At 41.4% G+C, this 14,444-nt stretch overlaps 2 protein-coding genes across 3 annotated transcripts in view; one reads left to right on the top strand and one right to left on the bottom strand.

Moving 5' to 3' along the window:
• Positions 1-206: 206 nt before the first annotated feature.
• LOC135691123 (uncharacterized) lies at positions 207-6,840 on the bottom strand. Its single transcript, XM_065208889.2, has one exon. The coding sequence runs from the start codon at positions 5,168-5,170 to the stop codon at positions 797-799; it is 4,374 nt and encodes a 1,457-aa protein (XP_065064961.2). The 5' UTR covers positions 5,171-6,840; the 3' UTR covers positions 207-796.
• Positions 6,841-8,060: 1,220 nt separating this feature from the next.
• LOC135691100 (uncharacterized) overlaps positions 8,061-14,444 on the top strand; it is a 49,598-nt gene continuing 43,214 nt past the window's right edge. For both annotated transcript variants that reach the window (XM_089116127.1, XM_089116126.1), the window contains exon 1: positions 8,061-8,303. In XM_089116127.1, the coding sequence (XP_088972253.1) occupies positions 8,078-8,303 (226 nt within the window). In that variant the 5' untranslated portion in view covers positions 8,061-8,077. The remainder of the gene's footprint in view (positions 8,304-14,444) is intronic.

The raw sequence follows: 14,444 nt of genomic DNA, 5'->3' as shown, positions 1-14,444 counted from the left end.
TCAGTTTTATTTAAATGGTTGCCGAAACCCTGCCATCATAAAAGGTTGAATCGAGCTTGTTTTCAGCTTGTTTTCAGTATCACAAAAAAAAATTTGGGGGATAAATACTGCAAAACCAATTTAGGTTCGTGCAACTTCATTGTGAATATACCTCGACCTTTGTTCTCTTTGGCGACCCCTCAACGTTTTATACCTTTTTCGGTCATTGACAATTTATTTCCACGTGGGATATTCTTGATTGCATTGTAAATAGTTGCAATATTTCGATTATCACTTCAGATACAAATGTGAAAGTCAGTGCATTCGTTCACTGAATTTCATTCTTAAAAAAAAATCATCGTTGTTTAGGGTAGCAAGCTTATCTTTGATATCTTGGCTGGCAGTAATCGTTCTTGTTGTCAAGAACGTCGCTAGCTATTGTGCTCATAAGGGCTGTCCAGTTCCCATTCGCTGATTAAGTAGGTGAGCCATCCTTTATTTGCTGACAATTCTGAAAAATCCCCAACGATGCAATTCTAGACGGCCGATTATTTTCTCGTATTTGTAGAGCAATTCTTTCAAAAGAGTCAGTCACACCACTAGTCCCAACCTCCGGCTATGGCCCTACTTGCAGTCTTTGATGATTGTTTACTATAATTCCAAACTTGAAAATTTTCAAAGGAATTTTCAAACTCTCAAAGGAAATTTTCTTCTCACTTCAGCCCGTGTCAGAATCATCACCGCCATCGTTGGAGACATCAGAAAGTTCCTCTTCATTACGGCCCGCGTCAGCATCATCGTTGGTGACATCAACAGTTTACTCCTCATTAAAGCCCACGTCAGAATCAACCTTGCCATCGTTCGTGATATCAACAGTTTCCTCCCCATCACAGCCCACGTCAGCACCATCCTCGTCATCATTGTTGGCATCAGTAGTTTCCTCCTCATCACAGCACACGTCAGCATCATCCTCGTCATCATTGGTTGCACCAACAGTTTCTTTCTCAGCACAACCTACCTTAGCATCGTCAACGTCATCACAGGTGATATCTGAAGTTCTCTCCTTATTAGAGCCCGTGTTGGAATCATCCTCGTCATCATTGGTGGCATCAGTAGTTTCCTCCTCATCACAGCACACGTCAGCATTATCCTCGTCATCATTGGTTGCACCAACAGTTTCTTTCTCAGCACCACCTACCTTAGCATCGTCAAAGTCATCACAGATGACATATGAAGTTCTCTCCTCATTAGAGCTTGTGTCGGAATCATCCTCGCCATCGTTGGAGACATCAGAAACTTCCTCCTCATCACATCCCACGTCAGCATCATCCTCGTCATCGTTGGAGACATCAGAAGTTTCCTCCTTATTAGAGCCCACGTCAGCACCATCCTCATCATCATTGGTGGAATCAGTAGTTTCCTCCTCATCACAGCACACGTCAGCATTATCCTCGTCATCATTGGCTGCACCAACAGTTTCTTTCTCAGCACCACCTACCTTAGCATCGTCAAAGTCATCACAGATGACATATGAAGTTCTCTCCTCATTAGAGCTTGTGTCGGAATCATCCTCGCCATCGTTGGAGACATCAGAAACTTCCTCCTCATCACATCCCACGTCAGCATCATCCTCGTCATCGTTGGAGACATCAGAAGTTTCCTCCTTATTAGAGCCCCCGTCAGAATCATCCTCGTCATCATTGGTGGCATCAGTAGTTTCCTCCTCATCACAGCCCAAGTCAGCACCATCCTCGTCATCATTGGTGGAATCAGTAGTTTCCTCCTCATCACAGCACACGTCAGCATTATCCTCGTCATCATTGGTTGCACCAACAGTTTCTTTCTCAGCACCACCTACCTTAGCATCGTCAAAGTCATCACAGATGACATATGAAGTTCTCTCCTCATTAGAGCTTGTGTCGGAATCATCCTCGCCATCGTTGGAGACATCAGAAACTTCCTCCTCATCACATCCTACGTCAGCATCATCCTCGTCATCGTTGGAGACATCAGAAGTTTCCTCCTTATTAGAGCCCACGTCAGCATCATCCTCGTCATCATTGGTGGCATCAGTGGTTTCCTCCTCATCACAGCACACGTCAGCATTATCCTCGTCATCATTGGTTGCACCAACAGTTTCTTTCTCAGCACCACCTACCTTAGCATCGTCAAAGTCATCACAGATGACATATGAAGTTCTCTCCTCATTAGAGCTTGTGTCGGAATCATCCTCGCCATCGTTGGAGACATCAGTAGTTTCCTCCTCATCACAGCCCAAGTCAGCACCATCCTCGTCATCATTGGTGGAATCAGTAGTTTCCTCCTCATCACAGCACACGTCAGCATTATCCTCGTCATCATTGGTTGCACCAACAGTTTCTTTCTCAGCACCACCTACCTTAGCATCGTCAAAGTCATCACAGATGACATATGAAGTTCTCTCCTCATTAGAGCTTGTGTCGGAATCATCCTCGCCATCGTTGGAGACATCAGAAACTTCCTCCTCATCACATCCCACGTCAGCATCATCCTCGTCATCGTTGGAGACATCAGAAGTTTCCTCCTTATTAGAGCCCACGTCAGAATCATCCTCGTCATCATTGGTGGCATCAGTAGTTTCCTCCTCATCACAGCACACGTCAGCATTATCCTCGTCATCATTGGTTGCACCAACAGTTTCTTTCTCAGCACAACCTACCTTAGCATCGTCAAAGTCATCACAGATGACATATGAAGTTCTCTCCTCATTAGAGCTTGTGTCGGAATCATCCTCGCCATCGTTGGAGACATCAGAAACTTCCTCCTCATCACATCCCACGTCAGCATCATCCTCGTCATCGTTGGAGACATCAGAAGTTTCCTCCTTATTAGAGCCCACGTCAGAATCATCCTCGTCATCATTGGTGGCATCAGTAGTTCCCTCCTCATCACAGCACACGTCAGCATTATCCTCGTCATCATTGGTTGCACCAACAGTTTCTTTCTCAGCACCACCTACCTTAGCATCGTCAAAGTCATCACAGATGACATATGAAGTTCTCTCCTCATTAGAACTTGTGTCGGAATCATCCTCGCCATCGTTGGAGACATCAGAAACTTCCTCCTCATCACATCCTACGTCAGCATCATCCTCGTCATCGTTGGAGACATCAGAAGTTTCCTCCTTATTAGAGCCCACGTCAGAATCATCCTCGTCATCATTGGTGGCATCAGTAGTTTCCTCCTCATCACAGCACACGTCAGCATTATCCTCGTCATCATTGGTTGCACCAACAGTTTCTTTCTCAGCACCACCTACCTTAGCATCGTCAAAGTCATCACAGATGACATATGAAGTTCTCTCCTCATTAGAGCTTGTGTCAGAATCATCCTCGCCATCGTTGGAGACATCAGAAACTTCCTCCTCATCACATCCCACGTCAGCATCATCCTCGTCATCGTTGGAGACATCAGAAGTTTCCTCCTTATTAGAGCCCACGTCAGAATCATCCTCGTCATCATTGGTGGCATCAGTAGTTTCCTCCTCATCACAGCACACGTCAGCATTATCCTCGTCATCATTGGTTGCACCAACAGTTTCTTTCTCAGCACCACCTACCTTAGCATCGTCAAAGTCATCACAGATGACATATGAAGTTCTCTCCTCATTAGAACTTGTGTCGGAATCATCCTCGCCATCGTTGGAGACATCAGAAACTTCCTCCTCATCACATCCCACGTCAGCATCATCCTCGTCATCGTTGGAGACATCAGAAGTTTCCTCCTTATTAGAGCCCACGTCAGAATCATCCTCGTCATCATTGGTGGCATCAGTAGTTCCCTCCTCATCACAGCACACGTCAGCATTATCCTCGTCATCATTGGTTGCACCAACAGTTTCTTTCTCAGCACCACCTACCTTAGCATCGTCAAAGTCATCACAGATGACATATGAAGTTCTCTCCTCATTAGAACTTGTGTCGGAATCATCCTCGCCATCGTTGGAGACATCAGAAACTTCCTCCTCATCACATCCTACGTCAGCATCATCCTCGTCATCGTTGGAGACATCAGAAGTTTCCTCCTTATTAGAGCCCACGTCAGAATCATCCTCGTCATCATTGGTGGCATCAGTAGTTTCCTCCTCATCACAGCACACGTCAGCATTATCCTCGTCATCATTGGTTGCACCAACAGTTTCTTTCTCAGCACCACCTACCTTAGCATCGTCAAAGTCATCACAGATGACATATGAAGTTCTCTCCTCATTAGAGCTTGTGTCAGAATCATCCTCGCCATCGTTGGAGACATCAGAAACTTCCTCCTCATCACATCCCACGTCAGCATCATCCTCGTCATCGTTGGAGACATCAGAAGTTTCCTCCTTATTAGAGCCCACGTCAGAATCATCCTCGTCATCATTGGTGGCATCAGTAGTTTCCTCCTCATCACAGCACACGTCAGCATTATCCTCGTCATCATTGGTTGCACCAACAGTTTCTTTCTCAGCACCACCTACCTTAGCATCGTCAAAGTCATCACAGATGACATATGAAGTTCTCTCCTCATTAGAACTTGTGTCGGAATCATCCTCGCCATCGTTGGAGACATCAGAAACTTCCTCCTCATTACAGCCCATGTCAGCATCATCATTGATGACATCAGTAGTTTCCTCCTCAACACAGCCCAAGTCAGCATCATCCTCGTCATCATTGGTGGCATCAGTAGTTTTCTCCTTATCACAGTCCATGTCAGAATCACCCTTGTCATCGTTGGAGACACCAGAAAGTTCCTCCTCCTTACAGCCCACGTCAGCATCATCATTGTTGGCATCAGTAGTTTCCTCCTCATCACAGCCCAAGTCAGCTTCATCCTCGCCATCGCTGGAGACATCAGAAGTTTCCTCCTTATTAGAGCCCACGTCAGCATCATCCTCGTCATCATTGGTTGCACCAACAGTTTCTTTCTCAGCACCACCTACCTTAGCATCGTCAAAGTCATCACAGATGACATATGAAGTTCTCTCCTCATTAGAGCTTGTGTCGGAATCATCCTCGCCATCGTTGGAGACATCAGAAACTTCCTCCTCATTACAGCCCATGTCAGCATCATCATTGATGACATCAGTAGTTTCCTCCTCAACACAGCCCAAGTCAGCATCATCCTCGTCATCATTGGTGGCATCAGTAGTTTTCTCCTTATCACAGTCCATGTCAGAATCACCCTTGTCATCGTTGGAGACACCAGAAAGTTCCTCCTCCTTACAGCCCACGTCAGCATCATCATTGTTGGCATCAGTAGTTTCCTCCTCATCACAGCCCAAGTCAGCTTCATCCTCGCCATCGCTGGAGACATCAGAAGTTTCCTCCTTATTAGAGCCCACGTCAGCATCATCCTCGTCATCATTGGTGGCATCAGTAGTTTTTTCCTCAGCGCAGCCCACATCAGCATCGTCAACGTCATCATTGCTGACATCAGCAGTCCCATCTTCGCCAAACTCGACATTAGTGACATCCTCATCTCCACTCGTTGCATCTCATGTTATATGTCAACTTGTGAAAAGCAAATCAACTACAAGGCCTTTGTTTGACATGGAGCCACCACTACATATGTCAAAGAAGATTGCAATCATAGGAGCACATCTGAATGCGACCTGGTCTGCGTTTTACAATTCAGCCTGGCATATTGTATCGAACTTCTCGGCAACTAACGCCTTAGTACTGGGTCATACCGACAAATTGCAGTATGTGAAAGCTTTTACCCGATTTATGTTTTATAACTATCTATCTCTCTTTGTAGAATGATTATCAAATGTGACATTAGAATCTTAACATCGTTCTATTTCGTACTTACCCTACATATTATTCTGGCTACCGTATGCAATTCAAACACATAAGTGGATGTGAAGTTTTCCTAATAAAACTTAAGCAAGCAGGGTTCTTTGATCTCCTGAACCTGGAAAAAAGACATTCGCTATCACAATAAGACACTCTCCACCTTACCTGTAGTCTTGCATCGATCGTTACTTTTTCTACACTATCTTCAGCTTTCCAAAATAACAACTGCAATGAATGAGACGTTATTACTGGAAAACTGTTTTTCACATTTCATTTTCCTTTTGTTTTCTTTCTTCTTACCTCCTCTTTCCTTTGGTTTAACAATGCCTATTATTCTTCCTTCGTCGTTTTTCTTTGCATACAGCAATTTCCTGCCTCAGGCATTTGTCACATCTCATGTGTCCAGATATCTCATAGGAGCTTCTTCAATCCTAGCCAAAGCCCTTGAACGTCCCTAGACTTTGCATACAGCCCTCTCATCCAACGTAATTTTGAGTATTTCTCACCCAACGCAAGTAGATGCTTTGTAAACATGTTTTTTGATGTGCAAACATTTTCCTGTGATCAAATGATTAAAAACATTTGCTAGTCAACATTGTTTATTTGGCGAGGTTTGGCAAGGATTGTTGGGCTCGTTCTTCTCCAACACTATTTGCTTTCTGTTTGTATAATTTTGCTGCTCTTTCTTTCCCACACTTCCTTGATATAATGCTCGCATGTATCTTACCTCCATCGCCCGCCATATGCTTAACTGCACCTCACATAAACCTTCTGCTCTTGGAATATATGTAAATATGTTGCATTAAACTAAGCTTACTCCTTGCCTATCTATTTTTCATTTTAGTGTTCACCCACGAGTTACATATCATGGCGAAATTCCTGTTGTGGTGGCAGAGGTGCCATCAAGCTTTGCGTCAGGGTCTCGTATCAACGTGACCACTGGATATCGCATTTACCATTTAGTGATCTTGCTTATGCCGCATTTACCACTGGCAAAGTTCTCTAGTACGTTGATAAAGACTCTCCAATACAATAAGGCATATGATGTCCGATTCCCGGTAAGTTGATGAATTTATGTGCGTTATGGCATGCATGCAGGACAAAAAAAGCAGCAAGTGCATCTACAAACACTCTTAGGGACGCCGGAAGGACCAAAGGGCAAGGAGAGGGGGGTGGCAAGTTTGAGTAAAAGGACATTTGAAAGATAATTCTTTTTATGTGAATAATAACTTAATAAAATAATTTAATAAAATAAGGTAATTTCATGTGAGTCTTCCTGATTATTACAAATGGGCAGTTCCCAGGGTACTTTAACAAAAAAGGCACTCTGGCCCCTCTTGCGCCTCCTATCAAAAGGCAACAGTGGTGGTTGACCCCCCGCACCCACTTCTCCGCCGTCCGCGTCCCTGAACCCTCTTGTCCCCCTGTGGAAACGTTTTGACGTTGGAAGTGAGCGGAGAAATTGTTAGCTTCTAGTCTCCTTTTCATACTTGTCCGATTGGAAAATGGTGTTTTCTAATCGCGATTCTCAGTTTTTGTCCCTCCTCCTTCTAAGAGGCTTCGTAAAATCTTGTTGTCAATTACCTCACTTTTTAATACAAACTGCTGGTGTTATTTTCTCACTACTCGTCAATGGAAAATTACGGTTTAGGCAGAAGTTTTCGATTTTTGAAAAATTCATTTTCAAGTAGTGTCCTTTATTTTTTTAGACATTTCTGATCAAAATAATTCTTTATATACTTTTTCAGATTAGTGCCATTGTTAGAGTGGATAAGCCTACCCTCCAAGTTAGATTGAATTTCAGTGATCACTTCAGGAATTACTCTCTCTGTATCGGAAACTACATAGCTCTCGTTGCCAACATCAGTAGATGTAGCCCATTTGTGAATCTGACTATTCAAGGCTCGAGTACGTATCATTGTGCGCTTTTACGTGTAACATATTTTGTGACAGTGTTTAAAATGAGAATGCACTTAGGCCAGACCTCTCTCTTTCAGGGAAAGCTCGAATAAATAAAGAAGCTCTTGATATATAAAGTAATACTTACTTTCTTGATAAACTCCAGAAGGCTCATTTTTACTGCACCTGAAACTGGCTAAATTTTAGGCAGGGTATAAAACATATTAAGGCTATTAAGTGTAAAATCAAATTTTATGACTTTCCTTTATATAAATCATATCTACGGCACCAATTATTCTTCAATAGTAAGGCAACAAAAACGTATTTTTAAGTTATTTTATTGTTCATCTTTCTTTTCAGATGTCAAGAAGAACTTGACCGAAATGATTGTCTTTTCTACTAATCAGACATCGAATAAGATAAGAATTTTAACGGGATATGACTGTCCAACACGTACTGTGTATACATCGAATGAAACAGAGGTGACAATTGATCTGAGAAGGTGCCCTCCGGAATCCATTCGAATGCCTCATATCCCATATGGATCCAGCATGATCGCAAATGGAACTGTAATGACTAGTCTTTCTGGTTTTGAGTCTGGAAAACTTGGTGAGTAGTTTTCGCGATCGTTTTCCATTTGAAAGAAGTAGCATCTGCATTTGCATTCAAAATTCAAAATCTACTTTTAGCACGTATTTTCCTATTTTGACTCATTATAAAGCTCATCTCAATGTTTTGTGAAAGAAGTTTGGATCCTTTTGGACACTTGTGGCATACACCCTTTTCTTTTTGGCCAAGGTTGACAATGTAGAGAAAATTCAACGTCAAGGCCACAAGGTAATTAGCATTTTATAGTCAAATGAAAATGACGAAAAATTTCGGTGCAGGTGTACAACATTAATGCCGGACCCTAATGCTGCGTTTACACTGCTACAGATCACTTTTGGTACTGATCAAGAATGATGCGGATCAGGGGCGTCGACAAAGAGGGTACGGAGGTGCGATACCCCCAACATTTTGTTCGTCAGCACATTAAGAATTTTTCCTGGGCAAAAGATAGAATTTTCGCACTCACTCTCTAACCTTTTTGCAACAATTGTAAAATATTAACATTTTTGTGTAGTTGAACTTTCAAAGTATGGCACTAGAGCATAAACTTTGAAACAGAAACGCATAAAAGTAGCTGGATACACATTTTTCAGGAACATTTCATTATTTTCAGAAATTTTTTTTTTGCTGTCTATAGGTAGGTCAATCTATCAAATATCATATCCCAAAGTCTTGTTTTGATGCATTGTTTCTTTCCATTGCAAAAAGTATTTTTCCTGAGGGTGGTTGGGTTTTTCTTCCTTAAGGTACTCTACCACTCAGAGATGTGAACTTTGTTGTTTTGCAAGCTATTGACTCACAAATTTACACACATATGTAGTTTTGCATTGGGAATTCAAATTTGGTATTGGTTTTTGGGTGTGGCTCATCGTTACCATGGAAACCACAAACAATAGAAATTTTATTCTTTCTGTTAGGCTATGCCTCATTTTCCTCAAGAACTTTTGGTTCACATAAAACTCATATTGACACATTCCTTATTAGCTGGTTAGTGCAACAATGTCATTTTTTTCTGATTTTCTGACATTTAATTGGTTTGAAAGCAACTTAAACTCAGCCGTCTCAAAATTTCATCATGACATTATTCTTATAGACCATGTTTTGAAAGTTCATTTTAAATATACATCAAAACATACATCTTTATTGCATTATTCAGTTTATAGTGAGCAAATTGATATACAGCTTTACTATATAGATTAAATTATCATGAAATGAGGCAGTGACCTAGTCGGGCAGTGACGCAGAAAACAGATTGTGACAAAATGACTTTTAAAAAGTCTGAATGCAAAAAACAATGCAAAACTAGTGAATGTTGTCAAAAGTTCATTACTATCCATGATTTTTATAATTTTGAGGTATTTTAGTTTGTGTTGAAGCTTCTTGTTGGTTTTACTAAATCAAATAAATATCATTATAGCAGCAAAAAAGAAAATTCAAACATGAACGTTAATGAAAAGTTGCTATAGTTCATTCGAAGTCACACTCAGCATATGTTTCCCCTTTTTGCTTTTTCTGCTGAACCTCTTTGGCAGTACCCTTGTTATTCAGTCTTTTTCTTCTTTATTTTGCTATCTCAAAGGAAGATTTTCTTGAAATTTTTAGCCTCTGGACAGATTTTATTGTAAATGCTTTTCTAATGTGTTCTCCAGCTTTAGTACCTAAACATTTGCAAAGAACTGTTTTAAATGTTGCTCCCTTTGAAAATTGGCAAGCAGCCATTGAGACAGCTGTTTGCAGGGTATGTCTTCCATCATAAATAGCTTTGGGGCAAATTCTCAACACTGTTGAAGGATTCATTTCTGTCTTGCGTCAAATCACAAGAACATATTTTCAAAAAATCCTAATCCGAAAGCTGTTAAAAAATTGGTACAAGTTTCTTTGCCACATCTGGTGACAATGTATCATGAGCCTTGTGACTACCAGGGCTGTTGCTTTTTGCAAGGTCTCTCTGCCAGAAACTCCAGTAGTAGCACCTGGGGGACAATGTGTATGCTTGGGATTGGCATCTGAAGAGGCTAAATGAAAAAGAATTGCAAAAATTTTCTCAAGAATTTCCTCAAGAGTGGCACATCCACCTCCATTGCATTTGCAGTTCCCTTGTAGTTTTTTTAACAATTTCTTGTATGCTTTTCTCCCCACTCCTCGGTTTGATCTTCATCTTCTGCAATCTTGTATTTTATGCAAAAATTTGATAAGACCTCAAAATCAATAAGTAGGCCAGTTTCCAAATCTATCACTGCAGTCAGGTCATCATGAGAGGAGTGACCTCTTATCTACCTTGATCCGTCAAATAAAACCCCAATGTCTAAAATGTGACTGAAAAGCTGGATTAAAACCAACTTTTGAATAACTAAATAGCAATCAGTATCCCTCTTAGAAGTGTCCTTTGCAGCTGATATATCGAGATCAATTCCAAAAATGTTCATCTTCGCTTCGCGATGAGGAAGGCCTAATCGAAACATCACATTGACTTTGCACGCCTATAACAGTGCTAACGTCTTGTGAAGCTTTATCATGTCCCTCAAAGATGGCTTGCGACTTCTAAATTTTACAACTTTTCCAACTTCACTTTGGTGGCTATCAAAACAAAATATGGCGGAACACTCTTGTCAGCTGATCAGTATAGGCAGCCTGACCAATGGGAGAGCTTGTTGTTCAAAGTGAACCAATCAAATCACACCAACGTCAAAATGGCAGACTAGAACAATCCAGATCCCGAAAATTTGGCCAATGAAAATCAGTTGAAAACAAAAGAAAAAGCTAAAAACAATCCTAAATTTACCATGATGTCGAACAGAGGAGAAATTAGCTTTTCATCAATATATAGGTTGCCTGAATCCGACGAAGTTGACACGAATGGGACGGACTTTTTTCTTGAGCTTTTATCCAACATTTGCAATAAAAACCAACTGAAAGTCATACCATGACGCACTTTATCCTCTCTAATAATAAAACGGGTAGAGATATAGCAAAAACCTCTCGTACACTGAAAGATGAATACCGATCGAACATTTTTGCAATGAAATCTCGATTTGTGAAATTCTCCCAAAAATTGCCTTTTTGGAGTGGTAAAGTACCTTAACAACGTGTTGGTTATTACAACTGGGTGGTTGCTATGGAACTTTGAGACCCAATTTGCACCCCCTAAAGTACCCACAAACAACCATTATGTGCTTGCCGACAGTTTCTTACTATTTTCCCTGTATCCCTGTGATCTAAGGAACGGAAGGGGCTTAGCAACCAAACCCAAAGAGTTTCTCGTCTCTCGTTGTTTTCTGTGAAGAGTTATCTACCGAGCCAAATCATGGAAATTTGTAAAGATGAGGGAGAAAAAGTCGAGGAAACAGAAAAAACTAGTATACCAGATAAAGATGCAGGTGGAAAGACGAAAAAATATAAATTTAGGACTGCTAGAAGATGGCAAAGTAGAAAGCGGAAAGGCTTTCAAAAGAAAAGGAAAGTGGGCCTAGAAGAAAAAGTAGCAGGGAGTGGCAGCAGCCCTTGTGAGGTAAATGAACCAGTGGTGGCGCCAGAGGGGGGGCAGGGGGGGCTACAGCCCCCCCGTCGGAGGAGGCTAGCCCCTCCGTCGGAAGATAAATTATGCTTGAATTTTTTTTGTCGGAGCGAATTTTTTAAGTTTTGGCGGAAATAGAAATTTCTAAAAGGACTGTTATCAGAATTCAGGAAGCTCATCCCAAAACAACTCATCGACACATCAATTTCATGGTAAATAATAATCTGTTATAAGAAGTTTGAATTGGTTGTTTAGATGTTCAGTACCAGGTGTTTTCCGCATGCTGTTAAATTTGATCTTATGTTATGGATAGTGCAGTTCGTCCAAATCTTGCTTGCTATAACCAACCTACAACATCGGAATATTGCTACTTGGACCCAACAACTCTTGTCAATTTTGCTGAGCTTTTTCAGTCTGAAATTGGTGCACTACGCAGTGAAATTGCCACATTTAAATATATGCTCTCAAGAAAAGAAGAAAAACACCGCCCAAGCACACTTCTGCAACTAGAGGCACACTTGGAAAAGCTAAATGAAGCTTTCTTTGAGCTGCACCGGCTTGTATCCATCGCATGCACTTTGCCAGTCTCTTCAGCCGAATGTGAACGCAGCTTCAGCTCTATGCGCCTCATCAAGAGTGATCTGCGCTCACTTATGAAGGACGAGCGTCTAGACAGTCTGATGATGCTAGGTATTCATCGTGCCCGTGGAAGTGCTCTTGACTTGGACTCAGTAGTAGACAGATTTAAGGCTAAGTTCCCGAAGAGTAGAATTGCTCTGTGAAACAATTTTGATTCTTGGACTTGAATTTTCGATATGTAGAAGTGCGTATTCCACCGCTTAGGTCTGTTCCTATAAAGTTACGTTGTGTTCCAGTTTTCCTTAAGTTCAGTTGGTTGCTTTTTATTTAAATTCATACTTTCCAAAGATAGGCCCTACTTGAATTGGCAACGTTTGATGAGTTGTAAAGATTTAGAGTAGTTTTAAGCTTATCTAGAGGCAGCTTTCAAAAAAAATTTCCAGGGACGCCGGAGAAGGGGGGCGCGGGGGGGCAAGCGCCCCTCCTGCCCTTTGCTAGGAGGGGCAAGGGAGGGGGCAAACGTGCCCTTAGTAATATGTCAAAAAACGTAGTAAAAAACACGATTACACCATTTTGATAGCATTTTTAGCCAATCTAATGGGTGTAGCCACCAAAATTTTCCCGGGGGAGTACCCCCGGACCCCCCGAATTTTCGGCTCGCAACGCTCGCCTTCGGTCTCCAGTACCCTTACAATTCCTTGTCGCCCCCTAGCCCTATCGTTCTCTAAAAAAATTAGCCCCTCCGTCGGAAGTGCTAGCCCCTTTGTCGGAGGAAACCTAGCGCCACCACTGAAATGAACACGTTACAGCACATAAAAGCAAAAATAATGGTTGTGAGGGACAACAAATCGATGAAACTGTTGCCACAATTTACAAGCCAGCTATCAACAGGAGTGCTGAAAAATTGAAATCAAGTCCTTTTGAAAGTTTGATATCGACTGACGGAAAGGTACAAACAAGAAGTAAATCTTACAGAAAATCAAATGCAAAGGGAGAGCCAGTGGTGTCAAAAGGTTTCAAAATAATGGATATGGAATTGATTGCACATTGTATAAAGACAGCTGCAATTTGCAGTATTTGCAAGAGGGCAGATAGTCAGCTGACTTTGAAGGAAGTTACAAAAAATCGAAGAGGGATGGGAGAGGACTTATTTCTCGAATGCAGTATTTGCCACCAAAAGACAGAGTTAAAGACAAGTAAGAAAATAAAAGTCACTAAAAGGAAAAGTATTTATGAATCTAACATAAGATCTGTTATGCTGCACAAAAAATGGGCCAGAGAGGGCTTAAAAAGTTATGTGGTGTCATGAATATGCCACCTCCAGTTACCATGAAATCTTTTAATAACATTAAAAAAATAATTCACAAACAATCGAAAGAGAGGGCTGAGGAAGAAATGAGAAATGCTGCAAATGAGTTGCTTGATCTAGCAATCATTGAAGACCCAAAAGACATCAGAATTATGGAAGATGGTGCAATGACATGCAATGTTCCAGTAACTGTTGATGGAACATGGCAAAAGCGAGGACATAGTTCAAAGATAGGAGTTGTCTTTGTTCTTTCTGTTCTAACAGGAAAAGTCTTAGATTATGAAATAAAGAGCCTATACTGTCATGAATGTGTTGCCCACAAGAATGATGATAAAAATACAGAAGCATACAAAATATGGTGGTCAAATCATCAGCCTACCTGTAACATCAATCACAAAGGATCAAGTGATTCTATGGAGCGCCAAGGAGCAATTGACATCTTTTTAAGATCTACAGAAAAGTACGGCCTCCGATACACTACATTTGTTGGAGACGGGGATAGTAGCACCTATGGTGATGTGAAGCAACATTGTTATGATAAATATGGAGAGGATTATTGTGTGACAAAAGAAGAATGTGTTGGCCACGTTCAAAAGCGGCTTGGAAGAGCACTTAAAAAGAACTACAAACAGAAAAACAAGGGTAAAAAGCTAAGTGATGGGAAAGGCATTGGAGGGAAAGGCAGGCTCACTGATAAAATATGTGATAAAATGCAGAATCATTATGGGACAGCCATCAG

The sequence above is a fragment of the Rhopilema esculentum genome, chromosome 4 (genome assembly GCF_057945365.1).
Source record: "Rhopilema esculentum isolate cy_ngs chromosome 4, ASM5794536v1, whole genome shotgun sequence".
Lineage (NCBI taxonomy): Eukaryota > Metazoa > Cnidaria > Scyphozoa > Rhizostomeae > Rhizostomatidae > Rhopilema > Rhopilema esculentum.
This window is presented reverse-complemented; position numbering and strand designations above follow the sequence as displayed.

Bases quoted from the DNA above. Each gene is read 5' to 3' on its own strand.
- LOC135691123 (XM_065208889.2), bottom strand. From the start codon at position 5,170: ATGGACTGTGATAAGGAGAAAACTACTGATGCCACCAATGATGACGAG.